Consider the following 20475-nt stretch of genomic DNA (forward strand, 5'->3'; position numbering starts at 1 on the left):
ATTCCATATCTGGTTAAGTGATGCCTTATCCACTTAATCTTGAAAATAAGATATGATTTTGATGTGAGAGTGGTGAATCGTCACGTCCTTGATCCGTGGATATGACATCTATTAAATGAGGAAAGAGAAAATAGGTGTCATATCCATGGACTAGGTACATTCACGTACATGAAGGTTCATCAGACTCTTTTGATGTTGATTCTATGAGGAATCGTTTCTTGGCGTGGTGGTGGCTACTAGTACAGTAGAGTTGGAAAAATAAAAAATGGTTATTATCCCATTGCTAGTCGCAATCCTTTGGCGATATATATAGGATACATAGGGGAAGGCAGCGGCTCTGTTTGAAAAGCACTAGAACCCTTGCCTATACATGCTCTAGAAATGGAAGTCAAAAAAAGTAGATCAACCAAAAAAAAAAATTGGATCAACAAACGGACGCCAAAGAAGGTAAGTTTAGAATCTTGGAAACAACTGGGAATGGGAAATTATGGACTGTATTATAGAGAAGAATGAAAAAAGGTTTCAGAAATGTCATTTCAGGTATCTTAGCAGGAATAAGACCGTTCATAACAATGCTCGTCACTCAAGAGAGTTAAGCAAGTAGGGTATTAGTGAAGGTGCATGGTAGGCATGATCATAGTTAGCAAAAATGAAAAAAAAAATAAAAAAATACGGTATGAGTTTTAAAGGGGCAGGCTTGATCCAACAATAATAATATGAATGTTGTAATCTGGTGGTTAAGCAGTCATGTTGTAATCTGGTGGTTAAGCAGTCAAAATAGTTTCTCGATATTCTCATAAGATTGCATATTTTTTGCTCCCTAAGGATCTCGCACATGTGGGAGTTTTTTGCATCAGGTACACTCTTATACGGTACAAGTTTTAGATGGTACAAAACTTTGAATGGTTTAGGTGAATGGCAGAAAAAAGAGGAACGGATGGTATGGGATTTAAGTGTGTTGATTAAAAAAAAAAAGATTCTGTACTAATATAATTTGAGAAATTATTACTTGAATATTTGCATCTAATGTTTAAAAAAAATTATAACATTCAATATATTAATGTATATTTTTTAACTCATTATAAGTTTCAAAATATATCATCTAACATCAATTTCAATTTTTAAATTCATACACTATAATAAGGGGGTTTAGTGGTTGACTCTCCCCCCTCTCCTACCCAAATGAAATTTAGCTGTTGCTTGGGTGTCGTTGCAACCCTTGTGGCAGTTAACGAAATAGAATCTAAAAGGGTATTTTAGAAAAAAATTATAACCTAGATAGGAGGATATTTATAAACCCTAAGGGGGAAGTAAATTATTCTATTTATTTGGCTACAACTTGGATAGTAGTGAAATTTTCTCCCCTCCCCCCCCCCCGGCGGCCTTTCCAATGGGTCTTCAGTTAGTAGGAGTTGCGAGATGATTGGGTAGTCAATGACAAAAAAATAAAAAAATAAAATGTTTGAAAAAGACAATGTTCAGAACAAAATGTGTTCGATTTGTTGTTCTTTCTCATATTATTGATAAGCAAACAGAAAAACGTGTTTAAAACACAATAACGAAAATCATTTTAAATGCATTTTTGTTAATAGAGGCCATGACTACTCCAAGATGTTCATTAGGCTTTATCATGAAGAATGTAGTAAGGGGGTACATATACAAGGTCATCATTGTCACATGGATAAACTAATTTTACACCGTACATGTTCCAACTTGCATTTATCCCTCATTTTAAAGCACTTAATTTTTTTTGGTAATGTGTCACATGTTATGGTTTCTTATATGTTTAATGAAGTAATCTCAACATCAACCACTATATTGAAAAAATGAGGCATTGTCCACAACTAATAATATTATAAGATAATTGTTGGTTAAGAAGGGAATTAGAGAGATGGTTCAACTAATATAAGAAATGGTTCGTTATAAAGGAATAAGATCAGATTGGTTGTTCAGCTAATGAAAGACATGGTTCGTTATGAAGGGATAAGAGAAAGTGACTTCTTGACTTGCCTTCATTACCAAGACTAACGGTAGCTAGGAGATTGAAGGCTACAAGTCAATAAGAGTTAGAGAAGCTATTCCACTCTTCCCCTTCCCTCTCTCTCTCTCTCTCTCTCTCTCTTTTTCTGAAAGAAAGTTTGGTACCCATTTCTAACACCCAAGTACTAAATTGTCATAACTCTCCACTTAAAATTACAAAACTATCTCATGATCTAATTAGGGTTGCCTACTTCAGACCGGACTAGTACTCAACCCAAGGTGGTTTAATTCGTGTCCTGAGTCTCCTGACCCATGCATCAACTTAGGCTGAATTGTCGTTTTCGGCTGAGTTGATACAGCGGGTCAGGTTATTTCTTGCCTAATCGGTAAGGTTTTAGGTTCATCAGTGTTTTGAACTAAAATCCTATAAAAACTGAAACATATGATGATGTAGAAAAACGAATGGAAACTATAAACAAACAATCACATAAGGTAAATATTTATGTGATTCGAAAAGATTGCCTACATTCACGATGAAATAAAAACTACTTCACTAAACCCAAAAGCCACTTGTCCTCTCACCTACTCAGATTCAGAGAATATTGTAACCCAAAAAAATCCATCTTGCCCTAACACATTTTCTTCTAGTATTCAAAATGATCAAAAACCTGACTCTAACCAAAGCCAACCCAAGCTAGCCAACCACTTCTCTAACCCAGCCCAGCCTCAACAATGCTGTGGAAACAAAAGGGTCATTAAGGAAAATTAAGAAGAGGTGGGCCTGGTGGGGTACCCTTAGTGCGGCTACCCAGCCAGAAACAGAATGAGATTAGAAGGATCAAACAAACGCAACAAAACAGAAAAATTTAATAAACAAGAAATTGACTTCAATTACACTCTAAAGTTAAGCTTGACCGACTCCATGACCGTAGGGTTGGACAGCGCTCGATCTCCAACTTGGGTTCTGTTGTTGCTTCTCTGTGTTTCATTTCTCTCTCTCTCTCTCTCTCTCTCTCTCTCTCTCTCTCTCTCTTATATAAACTCCTTCCATAGGATTCCATATTGTGCATCCAAAGATTACAAGTGAGTCAAGGAAAACCCATATTTCTGATCTCTTATATAACCCAGAGAGGAGATGGGTTTTTCTCTTTACACATCATTAGCTTCCATTACAACTCTATTCTTCACACTCAGCTTTATATGCCTTCTTCCTGAGCTTGCAAATGCAAAGCACAAAGGGATAACAAGGCACTACAAGTTTAATGTAAGTACTGTTTGATCTCATGGCCTTATCTTTGATTCTCTCTTAATTCTCATCTCAACTCTTTTTCTTTCACAGATAAAGACACAAAATGTAACAAGACTGTGCCACACCAAGAGCATAGTGACTGTGAATGGAAAATTTCCTGGGCCTAAGATAATAGCAAGGGAAGGAGACCGATTGGTTATCAAGGTGGTTAACCATGTCAGCTACAATGTCACCTTACATTGGTAAGTCATATTGTGTTAAATGAAACTGTAAGTAATGCAAATTCCAAAGTGGGTATCTCATATTTTGATCATACAGGCATGGTGTGAGGCAGCTGAGGAGTGGATGGGCAGATGGGCCAGCCTATGTGACTCAATGCCCTATACAGAAAGGGCAGAGCTATGTCTACAATTTCACCATTATAGGCCAAAGAGGAACTCTGTTCTGGCATGCCCACATCTCATGGCTCAGGGCAACTCTGTATGGACCTATTGTCATCCTCCCAAAGAGAAATGTTCCTTACCCATTCACAAAACCATACAAGGAAGTCCCTCTTATCTTTGGTAACTTACCTGACCTTTTCCTTTATTTTCATTTTTGAAACCTTTTCTTTTCTTAATGAATTAAGTTTGTCAAATTTGGTCTAACAATAAAATATATATACAATTTTCAGTTTTCTTTCCTAATTTTTCTCCTACCTATATGAAAGTCAAATTTGGACCTCAAAAATGAAATATATATATATATATAACCATTTACGGTTATCTTTCCCAAAATTTCTCCGACGTATATGAAAAATACAACGAGAATATATACAAAAGAAATGTTGAGGTGGAAAAATAAGGACGATAAGAAAGTCAGTGTTTGTCAATAAAGTTGTGCCATCACTACCGTCAATTAGTTTTAGCTCAATGGTAGCACGTGAGCCTCAAAAGGATGAACGTAAAAGAATAATTTAACTTTAATCAATTTCACTTTCCTTCCTTTTAATTGACTGTTTCAATTTTTACAGGAGAGTGGTGGAATGCAGATACTGAAAAAATTATCAAACAAGCTATGCGAATAGGTCTAGCTCCTAATATATCTGATGCCTACACCATCAATGGTCTCCCTGGACCCCTTTACAATTGCTCCACCAAAGGTACCAAATAACAATTATATAGAAAACCCTAAACAGTGACTTATACCAAATTTATTAAAATTTTATTAACTAATATTACAATTAATTTATGATTTTGACATATTTTTTTATGGGTACAGATACATTCAAGTTGAAGGTGAAACCTGGGAAGACATATCTCTTACGTTTGATCAATGCAGGATTAAATAATGAGCTCTTCTTCAGCATTGCCAATCATAGCCTTACTGTTGTTGAAGCAGATGCCATATACGTGAAGCCTTTCAAGACAGACACTATCCTTATTACCCCAGGCCAGACTACTAATGTCCTCCTCAAGACCAAACACCATTACTTACCCACTGCAACTTTCCTCATGGCTGCTAGGCCTTACGCCACTATCCCGCCCTTCGACAATTCGACCACCGCCGGTATTCTCGAGTATGAACTGCCCTTTAATTCCTCAAGCAGCAACAAGAAAAACAAGAAGAAACTTGTTCTCTTCAAACCAACTCTTCCAGTCTTTAATGACACTACCTATAGTGAAAACTTTGCCAAGAAACACAGAAGCTTAGCCACTACCCAATTCCCTGCAAAAGTTCCACAGAAAGTTGATAAACACTTCTTCTTCACTGTAGGATTGGGCCTCAGCCCATGTTCTAAGAACAGTTCATGCCAAGGACCTAATAACACTAGAGTGGTAGCTGCCATCAACAATGTCACCTTTGTACAACCAACCACAGCCCTCCTCCAGGCCCATTTCTTTAGGCAATCTAGTGGAGTCTTCACCACAGACTTCCCCACCAACCCACCTTTCCTCTTCAACTATACAGGGACACCACCTAACAACATCATGGTGAGGCGTGGGACTAAATTGGTATCTTTGCCATTCAACACAACTGTGGAGCTAGTTCTGCAGGACACTAGCATCATTGCTGCTGAGAGCCACCCTCTTCACCTCCATGGCTTCAATTTCTTTGTGGTTGGTCAAGGATTTGGAAACTTTGATCCCAAGAACGACCCTGCAAAATTTAATCTTGTTGACCCAATGGAGAGGAACACTGTTGGTGTGCCATCTGGTGGCTGGGTTGCCATTCGCTTTCTCGCAGACAACCCAGGTAAAATATTTGTAGCAAAATTTTGTGGACCGATAGACTCCTACATCCCCTTCTCATGTGTCAAGTTTCAATCCAAATAGAGTTTTCTAAATAACAAATAGGGTTTTAAAAATCAACACTTAGGACACACTATTGAGCTTCGAATTCTAAATCATGTTGATGATGATGATAAAATGTTTTGACAGGTGTATGGTTTATGCACTGCCACTTGGAAGTCCACACCAGTTGGGGTCTGAAGATGGCATGGATAGTCATGGATGGAAAGCTACCCAAACAAAAGTTGTTGCCACCACCGTCTGATCTCCCCAAGTGCTAACCTTTGACCATAGTTTAGTCCCATATTCCCATTTGTACTTTTGATTTTTTTTTTTTAATTCTTTTTGGGTTTTTTTCATTTTTATCTTTTCAATTCTTTTGTGGAAAGGAAAAGAGAATAGGCACTCCAAGAAAGGGAGAAAGGAAAAGGAGAAATAGTCCTTCCAATCGGCATTTTGTAATTTTTTTTTTTTCTGTTTCTTGCAATCCCTCCCCTCTACTTGGATTATAAACATAATTGAGCGGATTTTTGATGAAGAGGCTGTTCAATAATTCAAAGTCTCATTGCTTTCTTCCTTTTCTATTTTCTATTTTTATTTTTTAAAGGGATTTCTTAAATGACAAAAAAAAACAATTTTGACTTCACATTCTGTCCTCCCCCTTGATTCTGTTTGGGCTGAACCAGTTGGTTTTGGTCGATCTGACAGGTTTGGACTAAACTTAATTTGACATCCTAATCCGATCTGACCGGTTTGGACTGAACCCAATTTGACATCCTAATCCAAACAGAATGGTAATTAAAAATCATTGATATTTTCCCTTCTAAGTATAAAGGGGATCAAGGTTATTTTGCCTTCTAATAATTAATATTCATTGATATTTTGAATAAAAAATTTAAATAAATAAATAAATAAAAACAAAAACGCCCTACTAATCCGAATAGAATGGTAATTAATTTATGAAGGTATTTCAGCTATATGTTAATCCAAACACAAAGAACTATATAAGCTCATTTATGTAAGTAATATATACATTGTGTATCATTTAAAATTTTTTTTTTTCAAATGAGAATAATTAATTTAACTTTTTTTTTTTTTTTGAGAGGGTTCTTTGAGCAAGCAGCATAGGGGAGTGCTCATTTAATTTCATAAATAGAAGGACAACAAGGTCATTTCATTTGAGGAGGAGAGATAGGAAGAGATGCTGCTAGCATACGCTCTTCTAATGGCTCATAAAACATTTTTCCTTTTTCTTTTGTGCTCACACTTATGTATCCTTTTTCTTAAATAAACATGTTTATAATATAATTTTTTTTTAACATTTATGATATAGATGTTCACAAGTAAGGGTGTCAATCGGTTTGGTTTCGATTATTCGGTTCGGTTTTGATTCGGTTCCAAATGACAATATGGTGGACCATAACTTAACCGAAAATCAACTTGGTTCCGTATTTAGATACTCAAACTGATTCAATTCAATTTGGTTCAATTTCAGTTATGATATTTGATTTTAATTCAGTTCTATACCTCGGTTTTAATTCAGTTGTGAATAACGGTTCCACTTTTGAACCATGACTATGATGGACCAAAGGCCATAATGGGATCAAATTATGAGCCTTATGGCCATTGCTAACTCCAAAATTATTTTAGCATGTAAATATGTGATGATAAATTGCAAAAAACACTTACATTTTTTTTTTAATTAAACTTTTAAGAGTAATTCGATTTGGTTTTGGTTTCGAACCGATGGTTTTAACATCCTAAACCAAAACCAAAACCAAACAGAACCGAATAGCAATACTCACATACCCAGACTGAATATGAACTGAATTTATTTGGTTCGGTTTGGTCCGGTTAATTGGGCTCGGTTTCGATTTGAAATTGACACCTTATTCACAAGCAATGGTATGCACAGATGGAGAATCGAACCTAAGACTATGCATCTATCCACACAATCCCCAATTCACCTTAACCGTCTGGGCAACCCACTGATGTGTGAGTTTATGATCCTCTGATACATGGTGCATTTTCCTTTAAAAAAAAATAATAATAAGAAAAAATTACGTCCCCCTCCCCTGTAGTTTGGCAAAATTACACGTGGATCCAAGGGTTTAAATGAATTACGTCCCCCTCCCCTAGATTTTCTAAAATTCTTACAATTAGGTCCAATCCGTTAGTTCCTATTAAGTTGGGACTGTTAGTTGATGATGTCAGATAATAGCATAACATTTAATGCCCAAAATACCCTTACTATGGTGAGATTCCCTTTATACCCTTACTATGATTTCTGGTTTTTTTAGCGCTTACTCTGTTGTACCCACATTGAAATTTGCCGGAGATAGGTGGTTCAGAGGCAGAAAGGATATCAAGGAGTGAGGAGTGGAAACTTGAATGTTATTGATCTCGGCGAGTGTAAGAACGTTAAGAAGGACTTTCATGGCCGAAAGGAGCTTGGCAATGAGGTATTTATCACCGGTGGCCATGATTTCGTTTCCAACGACGATGCGGTTGATGAGGGTTTGTGGGTGAAAAGGGCAATGTTGGTGGCGACCCAGGAATGAGCAGTGGCAAGATTAGTAAGAGAAGGGATGTTGTCATTGCCGACAGTGACTGTGACAATGATTCCGAATTTGACGAAAGCATGGAGGAAATCGGGGTTAGCATTGAAGAGCTTGAACCCATCAATGATAGTGTTCTGTTTGAGGAAAGACGTGACTTGGCTGGGAGATGGGATGTTGTTTCCATTTTCGCTGTAGTTTACATCTATAGCAGCCGAGTCATGGTCGAGAAGGGATGCAAGGTGGAGAAGCCCACAAGGCTTGGACATGGTTTAGTTGCAGTGGGGACTATAGGTGATAAGCAACTCATCCGATCCATCTGCTGAGTCATTTTCAACTTCAATTGGATTATCAGGGTCGCTCTCCAAAATAGTGCAATCATCATGAAAAACATCCCCAGAGACCGGTTTCGCTCTGTCCATAGGCTTGGAAATCTAAATCTCGCCCACAAACACCACATCGTCAGAATTTTCTGTTTCACCGCCATTGGGATCAAGCAGTTTCGAAATCCAATTGAGATTATCGTCACTGCCTTCATCCCAAGTGCGGTCTTTGTCAGAGCTAATTTCAAGGATTTCAGAATTAGATCTATAATAACTCTAAAAGGAAAAAAAAAAAAAGGGTTGGATAAAAACTGGATTTCCTTTCATGGGTACCGAAAAACAATCAAGGGTTCTGCATAATAAACCCTTCTTGAATAGAACACGATGGGATTACAGAGATTCAATATTTTCTTCAAAAAGCCACTTGATTTTTGGGCTTTTGATGCTTTCAGACTGCAAAACTATTCTCAACATCAGGGCTTTGATTTGAAAGGGATGCGAGGAGGACGAAGGTGAAGAGGAGGAGAAGCCCACAGTCTTTTGGTTAAAGGATAAAGTGGTCTTTTGGCTTTTAAAATTAACGGTAGACTAACACTGTTAGGCCCAGGGGAGGGGACATATTTCGTTCAAACCCTTGAATCTACGTGTAATTTTGGTAAACTACAAGGGAGGGGGCGTAATTTTCATAAATAAAAATGCATGGAATACTAATTTGATTTATTCTATCTTTTCCCGATCGATTTCCAAACTATTTATAAGTGTCGATCCAACAACAGCCGATCTATGGATGCAATTTCTTCACCTCTCTCTTTAATTAGACATGTATGTTATCTACTAAACTGGCTGCTGATTTTTTGACACATGATAATGCTATATCTCTCAGATGATATTGTAGCAAGTATAAGAGGGTTTAGAACTTAAGGGGTGTGTTTGGTCTAACGGTAAATGTTTGAATATTACGACCTGATGGTTAAGCAGTCGAAAACAGTCTCTTGACATTCTCCAGATAAGGTTGCGTAGTTCTCGTCCTCCTTCTGAACCTCGCACATGTGAGAGCTTCGAGTAATAAGTATGCCAAAGGATTTAGAACCTCACTTGGAATAAGTTGTAAATACATCCCGAATTCAAAGTGTTCCTATGAAAAGTTTTGGTTGGTGGATTATCAACAAAAATGAAGCTGACTGTTTTCATCCCATTGAATCAGATGTGTGAAATCTACTGCGTGACAATGAATTTGACTGACATATTTTTTGGAAGTGACTTCTGTAAACATGTTTGGTTTACTGGACCTTTGAGCTTGAGAGCAAAGGCCTCCAAGCTCATTTGCTTTAGGCTATTCAATTCTTTCTTATGTGTCATTTCATGTTAAAGAATTACAATATTTATGTGGCTTGTATAATGTATACTATCTACTCTTGGTTGTACTTCTCGCTCAAGAGGTCTAGTAACTATTGGATGTATTCTTGGACTGTTTTTCTTAATTTGGTTGGTTTTTCTTTACCATTAAATAAAATGCTTAATATAATACGTGTGATTGGATATAAGTATAACTATGTTTTAAGAAAAATTAAAGATGTACGTGCAATACAACATCAACAAAATTCAAAATCTTATCCCGACTTAATGAGATCGACTATATGGAGAATCCGAGTAAAGATGAGCGTGAAGATCCATGCAAAAAGATTGACAGGTTTTAGCTAATCATAATAAGTGTCGCTTGTCAACTTGACGCACCACTACAAATTAACCACATACTTATAATGATAGATTATAAAGTACTGGTTGTTTAACTACCTGACGTACTATATGAATCGGTCAAATCAAAGCGTCTCACATACATTATGTCCACCACCAAGACAATCTATCACCCAACCTACTTTATTAAAGATATATGTGCAATAAGTATATAAATATTCCTTGCAAAAAAAAAAAAATCAATGTAATCTCTCACTAAACCTCATTACAATACTAATGATCACCTACTCTGTGCTTAGCATGGATCCATTAAGCTAGTCATTCTCTACTCCATTGATGAGTCCAAAAGCATTATACCTCTTGGCATAACCCATAATTCAAATTTGGCAAACATTTAGTTAGTAGCATTCTTATAAATTATTCAAATCTAGTTTTTATCTCTTCTGATTTTAAAATATACATTTAAGCATGTGTTTAAGTTTCGTTCTAGGGTAATATTGATTTCCCCCTCTGCTTCATTTTAGTGTAGTTAATCATCAACCATAGGTATATCCCGAACTTGTTATCATATGGCCATGCAAATACTTCTTTATGTTTCCTTAGTTCGATAAGTAACTCATAGTACTCTTGATCAATAAGGGTAGTATTGTTATATTTGTCTCAAATTCTTGATTTGTTTCGAAGATTGACCTACTTTGGCATATTTTGGTGATGCCCGATCAACCACGATCAATTAAATCTACTCGACTTGAATGAGTATGTATATGTACTATTGTCTTGTTATGTAAGTAATTAAATAAGATTTGGGGATTTTTGTGTTAGGGTTTCTAGGCAAGAGTTTCTTACTGTGATTTGGATATTCTTGAGAGATTTTCGCTGTAACATTTCTTCCAACGCAGTGAATCTTCTTCTTCGCCCGAGGACGTAACATAACACATCGGTGTGTGAACCTCATTACATCTCTGTGTCATACGTGAATCTATTTTATTTTTCTTCGTTTTTCTTTGAGGTTTGCTCTAACAAGAACCTATTTTGATTTCCCTATGTCTCTAGATTCCTCCATGATTGGTTGAATTATTTTTTTTCCCCTCTAATTGTAATTCTACCATTTTGAGAGAATCAAGTGAAGGATCATCCCAGATTTCACTATTGGCACTCTCATAGAAGTAGTAATCAGTAGATTGACAAAATCAACCATTGTCCACAAATAATATATAAGATATTGTTTGTTAAGAAGGAATGGAGATGGTTCAACTAATGTTTGAAATGGTTTGTTATAAAGGAATAAGAAATGTGGAATGTTTGTTCAGCTAATGAAAGATAAGGTTCGTTATGAAGGGATAAGAGAGTGACCAAGAGAGCGACCTCTTAAGAGTTGCCTTCACTAACAAGGCTAAAGGTAGGAGATCGATTGAAGGCTAACTGATAGAGAAACCATTCCACTGTTCCCTAACTCTTTCATTTTTTGTGAAAGAAGATAGTTTGGTAACCACTTCTAACACCCAAGTACTAATTTGTCATAACTGTCAACTTAAAATTACAGAACTATCTAATTGAACTGTTCAGACCGGACCAGTACTCAACCCAAGGTTTGGATAGGCATTTTGATCATGATTAACAAACAAGCTGGTCCAAATTTTGTCGTGAGTCACGGTGTGACGCAGAAAATGAATGAAAATTATAAACAAACGATCACACAATTAATGCAAATATTTATCTGGTTGGGCAAGATTGTCGACGGTGAGATAAAAATTGATTCACTAACAATGAAGAGTAAGATTATAGTGACTCGTCCTCATGCCGTCTTAGATTCAACAATTTTCTTTCTCGCTACACATTCATAGCAAGATTATGTTGGTGCAATTTACCTAAATTACCCATATAACCCATAACCCATGCAACGGAATACAAGCCATCCTAACCCCTACCCACTCTCTTCTAGTATTCAGAAGGATCACAAACCTGACTCTAAACTGGAATCTTTCTGCCCTATTTATAAATGGGTTGGGGGATTTCTGGAATCTGGATCCCGTCCCCATGGGGATGATCCACATCCATGAGTTGCGGGATCCACCTCTGGCATGTGGACTCACACCCCATGGATATTGGATCCATTGTGAGGACTGTCCCCACATGGGTAGAGAATTCATACTTGGGTTTTCATTGTGCTGCTTAAATAGAGTTCGGATCAGGTTCTTGTACGAGAACCATTCTCGTATGGTGTCTGATCCACATATAGAATCTGCTCAATTTCTCTCTTCTTACAACAAGAGTGAATTTCAAATGTGAATCAGGACCTGATCGAAACTAGCTTAGATGCTATGGAACTCTTGGTCTGCCCAATCTAACCCAACCACTTCTCTAACCCAGCCCAGCCTAGACAATGCTGTGGAAACAAAAAGGTCATTGTGGAAAATCAAGAAGAGTTTGGTAACTTTAGGGGGGCTACCCAAGCAGGCAGGCAGAAACAGAATGTAATTAGAAGGCTCAAACAAACACAATAAAACAGAAAAAATAATAAACAAGAATTTGACTTCATTGACACTCTAAAGTTAAGCTTGACCAGACTACATGACTATGGGGTTGGACAGCGCTCCATCCCCAACTTGGGCTCTCTCTCTCTCTCTCTCTCTCTCTCTCTCTCTCTCTCTCTCTCTCTCTCTTATATAAACAGCTTCCACAGAATTCCATGTTGTGCATCCAAAGATCACAAGTCAAGGGAAATCTATCTCTCTGATTTCTTATATAAAAGCCAGTGAGAGATGGGTTTTTCTCTTTACACATCATTTGCTTCCATTTCAACTCTGTTCTTCACACTCAGCCTTATGTGCCTTCTCACTGAGCTTGCTGCTGCAAAACACACTGGGATAACAAGGCACTACAACTTTGATGTAAGTAAACCACTTATAATACCTGAAATTAATCATATCTTATTCTCATTTGAACTATTTTCTTTCACAGATAAAGAGGCAGAATGTGACAAGACTCTGCCACACCAAGAGCATAGTAACAGTGAATGGACAATTTCCTGGGACTAGGATTATAGCCAGGGAAGGAGACCGTGTGGTTATAAAGGTGGTTAACCATGTCACCCACAATGTCACCTTACATTGGTAAGTCGCATTATATGAAACTGTAAGTAAGTGGTTCTCAGTTTGACTGCTCTTACCTCCTTAGGATCACACACACTAGATGTTTAGTGCTCTTTACTGTTTTCGGTAAAAGTTGAATGATTCTCATTCGATCCCGAGTGACCTGATCCATGCAATTATGAGTCAGTAGTATGGACCCATATGACTAATCAGGCCGAAGGCTTAGATAACCGTCATTAGCAAAAAAAAGTAATGCAGAGTGGGTATCTCATGTTTTGTTGTGTACTGAACTTGGAAGAGCATGCAGGCATGGTGTGCGGCAGCTAAGGAGTGGATGGGCGGATGGGCCAGCCTATGTGACTCAATGCCCCATACAGAAAGGGCAGAGCTATGTCTACAACTTTACCATTATAGGCCAAAGAGGAACTCTGTTCTGGCATGCCCACATCTCATGGCTCAGGGCAACTCTCTATGGACCTATTGTCATCCTTCCAAAGAAGAATGTTCCCTACCCATTCACAAAACCCTACAAGGAAGTCCCCATTATCTTTGGTAACTTGTCTGACCTTCTCTTTTATTTAACAGATTTTTCCTCAATGCCTTGGAATTGATTATTTCTATTTTACAGGAGAGTGGTGGAATGTGGATACTGAAGCAGTTATCAACCAAGCTATGAGAACAGGTCTAGCTCCTAAAATATCTGATGCCTACACCATCAATGGTCTCCCTGGACCCCTTTACAATTGCTCCTCCAAAGGTACCAAATAACAACTATATAGAAAGCCCTAAAAAGTGAATTAGACAAAATTAATTTATGATTTTTTGGTGGGTACAGATACATTCAAATTGGAGGTGAAACCTGGGAAGACATATCTCTTACGTTTGATCAATGCTGCATTGAATGATGAACTCTTCTTCAGCATTGCCAACCACACCCTAACTGTTGTTGAAGCAGATGCCATATATGTGAAGCCTTTCAAGACAGACACTGTCCTCATTACCCCAGGCCAGACTACTAATGTCCTTCTCAAGACCAAACACCATTACTTACCCACTGCAACCTTCCTCATGGCTGCTAGGCCTTACGCCACTATCGCTACCTTCGACAATTCCACTACTGCTGGGATTCTCGAGTATGAACAACCCTTCAATTCCTCAAACAACAATAAGAAGAGGCTTGGTCTCTTCAAACCAACCCTTCCAGTCTTTAATGATACTACCTATAGTGAAAACTTTGCCAAGAAACACCGCAGCTTGGCTACAGCTCAATTCCCAGCTAAAGTTCCCCAGAAAGTTGATAAGCACTTCTTCTTCACAGTAGGATTGGGACTCAGCCCATGCTCTAAGAACAGTACATGCCAAGGGCCTAACAACACAAGGTTGGCCGCTGCCATCAACAATGTCTCCTTTGTGCAACCAACCACAGCCCTCCTCCAAGCCCATTTCTTCAGGCAATCTAGTGGAGTCTTCACCACAGACTTCCCAACCAACCCACCTTTCCCCTTCAACTACACAGGGACACCACCTAACAACATCATGGTCAGGCGTGGGACTAAATTGGTATCTTTGCCATTCAACACAACTGTGGAGCTAGTTATGCAGGACACTAGCATCCTTGGTGCTGAGAGCCACCCTCTTCACCTCCATGGCTTCAATTTCTTTGTTGTGGGTCAAGGATTTGGCAACTTTGATCCCAAGAGGGACCCTGCAAAATTTAATCTTGTTGATCCCATGGAGAGGAACACTGTTGGTGTGCCATCTGGTGGTTGGGTAGCCGTTCGCTTTCTTGCAGACAACCCAGGTAAAATATTCATATTTAGGCATATAATGGAAAACTTAGATATGTTCGTGGGGTAAAGTATATCTGGTAAGCCTTCTAGGTCTTTTGCTCATATGATAAGTTTCATATCAAACAAAAATTTGACCCAAGGGGATAGCACAGTTGGTGAGCAATGAACTTGGTACAAGTCGTAAACTCGGACGTCCTAAGTTCGATTCCCACTAGACACCATCAGCCACTCACACGGGGTGTTTAGTGCTCTTCATTACTTTCAAAAAAAAAAAAAGAATAACAATTAGGCTCCAACATACATGATGATATATGCCAATACAGGCTATTTGATTGAATTAGGCTCCAAAATATTTAATGTGGCTTATAGATATAATGATAAGCTTATCAGGTGTGGTTGTGAGAATGAGATTTTTCCTAATCTTTAATAGGACCTGGTTTATGTATTACTGGCTCAATCATCTTAGATTCAAACTTGGTACAGAAATTTATAGGTTGGGCTGGGCCTACCTCTACTTGGATCAAGCCCAGCTAACATATATAAATTCCAATTTGTATTGAATCACCTCTTTATGAAGATGATAAATTATGTTGACAGGTGTTTGGTTTATGCACTGCCACTTGGAAGTCCACACCAGCTGGGGTCTGAAGATGGCATGGATAGTCATGGATGGGAAGCTACCCAAACAAAAGTTGCCGCCACCACCGTCTGATCTCCCCAAGTGCTGATCTTTGACCATATCTCAGTCTCATTTGTGTGTGTATATATATATATATATATATTTTTTTTTAAATTCTTTGGTGGAAAGGAAAAAAAGAAGAGGCACTCCAAGAAAGGGAGAAAGGAAAAGGAGAAATACTCCTTTTAATTTACATTTTGTACTTGAGCGGATTTTTTTTAATGAATTGTTTAATAATTCATTTTTTTAGAAAATTTATGGTGTCACCCCTTGAAAATTGTCATTATTAACAAAACACCTTTAACATGACTTCCTTAATAACAAAAGGCAAATTTGATCATACGTTTTGTTCTCTTCTCCGGCCCCCTTCAATTTTGTCCGGATTGAAAAAAATTTATTTGGATCAATCTCACCTGAATATGACTGATTTGAACTGAACTTTAATCCCTAACCCAAATAGAAAAGTAACTAAAATTCATTCTTATTTTCCTTCTAATGTTAAAAGGAATCATGGTTATTTCCATTCTAATAATTAAAACTCATTGATATTTTGAATCAATCAAATTTTAAAAATCTTATGGTAAAAACACCCTAATCCAAATAAAAAGACAATTAATTTATGTAATAGATGTCCGCACTCTTGTGTAGACATCCAAACTCTAGTGTATATTTTCTACCAAAAAAAAAAAAAAAAAACTCTTATTGTATGTACGACCAAGCTTAAGTTAGTGTGATTCATGGTCTTAGAGTCTTGGGTTGCAAACATCTAGGCCAAAAGAAGAGTTTTTGTGTCCAATGTCAAGAAGACATCTGCATAAAGTAGCACATTTCTACCAGATGGTGTGGATAGAGTCAATCATGCGTAGATGTTCATATCAGCTCAAATTGCTTAATATGAGTATTATTTTTCTTTGGACTTTATAGGTTTTGATGGATTATTGCACTTTCATTTTGCTATTCTACCTTTTCACAGGTTTTATTTCTCTCACATTTCCTTATGCGAAGAACACAAGAAGAATCACTTGGTGTCTATTGTGAAGGTTTGTAATGAACCATTTGAAAATCTACTGTTTGTAAAAGTTTTATTATTGTTGTGTAAAAATAGATTTATTCAAAAGAACAAAAAATATGCAAGGATGCCAAACATTGATCTTGGATTCAATGATTAGAAATGGGCCAAACTGTCATGTCTGTCATAGACAGAACCCTCTTTATTAGAGAGTCAACTAAACTATTTAGCTCCATAGGAATAAGAGAAAAAAATACAAAATTCAAAAGAGGATTTCAAATGCAAAATATCCTCTAAAATGGGCTTGATAGTCAAAAGGGCCGTTGAGATTCCAAGCTGTAGGTAAATCACCATGTCTTTGTTGTCACAATTCAATATAATATGAGACATATCTTTAGAAATAACTTTCAAAAGAGTTGAGCGGATTGCCAAATAAAACCTATACCTCCTTGCATCGACCCATGTGGGAGACTCGCATCACAGTTTATTTCTATAAGGATATCATCTCTTTGTAGGACTATGAAACATAATTGTCAAGGGGACTTTACTCACGCACACTATAGGGGAAGGATGGGGGAATGATAGGAAAAGAGGGGGGGATGTATGTGACATGAGTCGATCATTATACCTTCCACACTCTTAGCGCTTGCTCTACAGGTAGAGGCTCCAACCAGTATGCTATGTACTGGATTCACAAAACATAGTTCTACATAGGGGTGAAACAGGGCCGGGTTGGGCCTGGCTTCTTAAGACCCTAACCCAACCCTAGGTCCTAAAACTCAACCCAACCCTAACTCAACCCTGTTGGGTTCATGCTTAGGCCCAACCCTATCGGGCTCAAGGTTGGACCTGGTTGGGTCGGGTTGACCCTAGCTGGTCTTCTTGGTGAAATCACATTCCGGTTTATATGATTCAATTCCGATTTCAATTCCAAAAATGAATTGCACTATCCCGCGTTGAGCAACTTAGGGGGTCTTTTGTCCTTGTGATATTTTGGATTGACACAACACACTTTTCAAATGATGACCCCACCGAGAAGGTTATCCCAAACACAAAACAGAAAAAGGGTATTTCCGTAAATCCGCAAGGCTGTGATTCGATGTGGCCGCCTAAGAATCGTGCGAGGGCGACTGGGGTGTGATCTGGCAACACTGTATTCAGTCAACGAGGGCCATCGACTCAAAACCGCGTAAGAACCGCGTCGCGTAAAGACTAGAGAGAGAAACAAAAAGAAAATACTAACCACTAAAATATTAGGTTAAAGTAAACCGGGCCCCACCAAGAATAAAGAAGGTATACTTTATTTCTTTACCGTTAGATTTTAGATAGAAAAGTAAAAGAACTCAAATCTGTGATAGAACTTAATGGGACCTATTGAAAATGTATAGGCTCGGATTCATTGTATCATTGCTCATTTTAAAATAAGCTAAAAGTTGAAACACAGACCACGATCTGTCCCTCCCTCTCTGACTCACGACGGAAGAAAGAATCTCTCGGGCCTGCGAATATTACTTTTCACTGTTTCATGTTTCACTTTTCACTTTTTTTCCTTTACTATGAATTTACAACTGTACCCCTTCCCCCTTCCCCCTTCCCCCTTCCCCCTTCGTAATATTTCCATGAATAATAGAAATAGGAATATTTGTGCTTTTGTGCCTTTAAGAAATGAATATAAGTACGTTCTAGGCTTCTACCATGGAACAATCAAACTTTCTTTAGTGGTTAGATTTTCTAAAGTAAGTTATTATAACTGGGAGGAAATTCTGTCAGTGTCAAATAAAATCTTTCACGTCAAGCCAATGAAAACAAAGAAGGAGACTTTACATGATATATTTACAATGGATCCATTCTCGAAAGGAGAGTGTATGATATTGACAACGTGGTGATCATTTTTCCGTAATAATGAGAGGATGTAGAAGATTTGGTTTGAGACCACTAAACCTTAATAAGTATAATGACTAGATATATTGGTTGACTTATGAGCATAGTAAGTAAATTCAGATTCGGGAATTATTTGGGCGGAGAATTATTTGGAATAATTCGGTTGATTAATTTAAGGATTCGGTAAAAAAAAGGGTCAAAAAAGCTTATTGGGTTTTTTTTTTTTATTTATTTATAAAATACTGTTTAAGTGGACCGAATAATTCGGTTTAATTCGGATTCGGTCCGAATTATTCGCGTTTTATATTTACTTTTGAAAAAATCGTGAATTTTACTGAATTTTATTTTTAATTTGGATTCGGTCAGAATTTTTGATAAAATTCGGAAAAATTCGGTTCGGCCGAATTGATAATACTGCTCATGAGTTGATATTTGTCAATTGATATTATGATTCATTTTATTTTGTTGATTGTGATTTGATTATCAGCTTTATCATTGTTTGCGTAATATAAAAGTGGAATCAAGAGGAAGTTAGTTTTATTCAGTACAAAGGTTTCATGATGCTTAAATATCTATCAGGGGGTAAATTCGGTAAGTCTAAATTTTATGGATAGGTAAACATCAAGTCCATTGCATTCATATCAATGTTTTTTTTTTTCTTTTATCTCTAAAAAAGTTCACCAAGTGGCAAAATAAAGCTTCATATACGACTTCTGAAGGATGCGTAAGTAATACATAAACGGCTAAAAAAAATACAAAAATGCATGGGCAACCATGAGAAAGAAAAATGGTGGTACTCATCTAATCAGCTTATCCAAATAGGTCGTGTAGATTACGTTTTCCTTTAAAAGACTTTCTAAAGTATTGTGTGTGTCTGAGTGAGAGAGAGAGAGAGAGAGAGATTCCTATCACATATTGCAAGTTTGTATCTTAGTGAATTCCTTATCAAAATTTTGGCTTGTTTGTGACACTATTGTTCAAGAATATTGTTTTGGGACCCATAAAAAATAACGTGATAAGAGATCAGTTGTTACAAATGATGTTTTTTTTGTGTCTTAGTTTACAAATTCTTGGTTCGAGCTTATTCTCCAAATGATGCACTATAAATAAAATATATTATTATCTATTATAACCCATTGGTGTTTATTTGTACAAATTAAAAGCCTATAATATTGTGAGAGAGCTCTCTCATTTGTGGTTATCTTTTATTACAATTAGATGTTACAAAAATATATTATGACAAACACTTACTTTTATCTACTAGTTATGGAGAATTCTAAGTGAGAGCAGCTCCTAATTATTTGTAATGTTATCTAATCTCAAATTTCAAAGTAATTTACTTGCTCAAACTCTACCCTTGATTTTTCTTTAAAAATAAATTCCTCAATCATTTTGGTGATGCCATTTGACATTTAGATCAATCTGTATTGTTCAAGAATTAGCTCATATCTTCATTATTTATTAGTAGTGTCTAAATTGAGACCTTCTTTTAGTTGTCTATTGTCTTATTCCTAAAAGTTTTTTAAGTTAAAAGGTATAAAAAAGTTTTAAATTAATGTAAAAGTGTGTTCGTAAGAAAATATAATGTGAAAGTAACTTATCATCATGTCATTATAAAAAACTCCCATTGTCGTACATTTATTTCAAATGCACATATAAAATGACAGTATTTACTCTCATTGAAAATATGGTATTTAAAATTAAAATGATAAAAAAATAACATTATAAATTATTTGACACCCTAAGGAACACCAATAAGAAAATCCCTCGTTTATTCATATAGTTTTTTAACATATTGCAGCTCAATTATAAACACTTATTGCATCTACTTGAAAGTTTCCTTCTTTTTTTTAATTATAATGGATCTCATGTAATGGATTACCTACTACCTCAAAAGACTTTTTATCAATCTTAGATTTCTAGTTTAGTCCAAAGCTTAATAAATTGGG

General features: G+C 36.8%; 2 protein-coding genes across 2 annotated transcripts; both read left to right on the forward strand.

Annotated features, from left to right (window-relative positions):
* The first annotated feature begins 3034 nt into the window (after positions 1–3034).
* On the forward strand, positions 3035–6052 carry LOC122088185 (laccase-17-like). The gene is made up of 6 exons (XM_042657367.1): positions 3035–3244; positions 3320–3471; positions 3548–3792; positions 4242–4370; positions 4490–5464; positions 5650–6052. Exons 1-6 carry the CDS (start codon positions 3116–3118, stop codon positions 5778–5780), a joined length of 1761 nt encoding a protein of 586 aa, XP_042513301.1. The 5' UTR covers positions 3035–3115; the 3' UTR covers positions 5781–6052.
* A 6730-nt stretch (positions 6053–12782) lies between these two features.
* LOC122088186 (laccase-17-like) lies at positions 12783–15841 on the forward strand. Its single transcript, XM_042657368.1, has 6 exons — positions 12783–12966; positions 13037–13188; positions 13475–13719; positions 13796–13924; positions 14003–14968; positions 15555–15841. Exons 1-6 carry the CDS (start codon positions 12838–12840, stop codon positions 15683–15685), a joined length of 1752 nt encoding a protein of 583 aa, XP_042513302.1. The 5' UTR covers positions 12783–12837; the 3' UTR covers positions 15686–15841.
* The last annotated feature ends 4634 nt before the right edge of the window (positions 15842–20475 follow it).

This window comes from Macadamia integrifolia, chromosome 9, assembly GCF_013358625.1.
Source record: "Macadamia integrifolia cultivar HAES 741 chromosome 9, SCU_Mint_v3, whole genome shotgun sequence".
Classification (NCBI taxonomy): domain Eukaryota; kingdom Viridiplantae; phylum Streptophyta; class Magnoliopsida; order Proteales; family Proteaceae; genus Macadamia; species Macadamia integrifolia.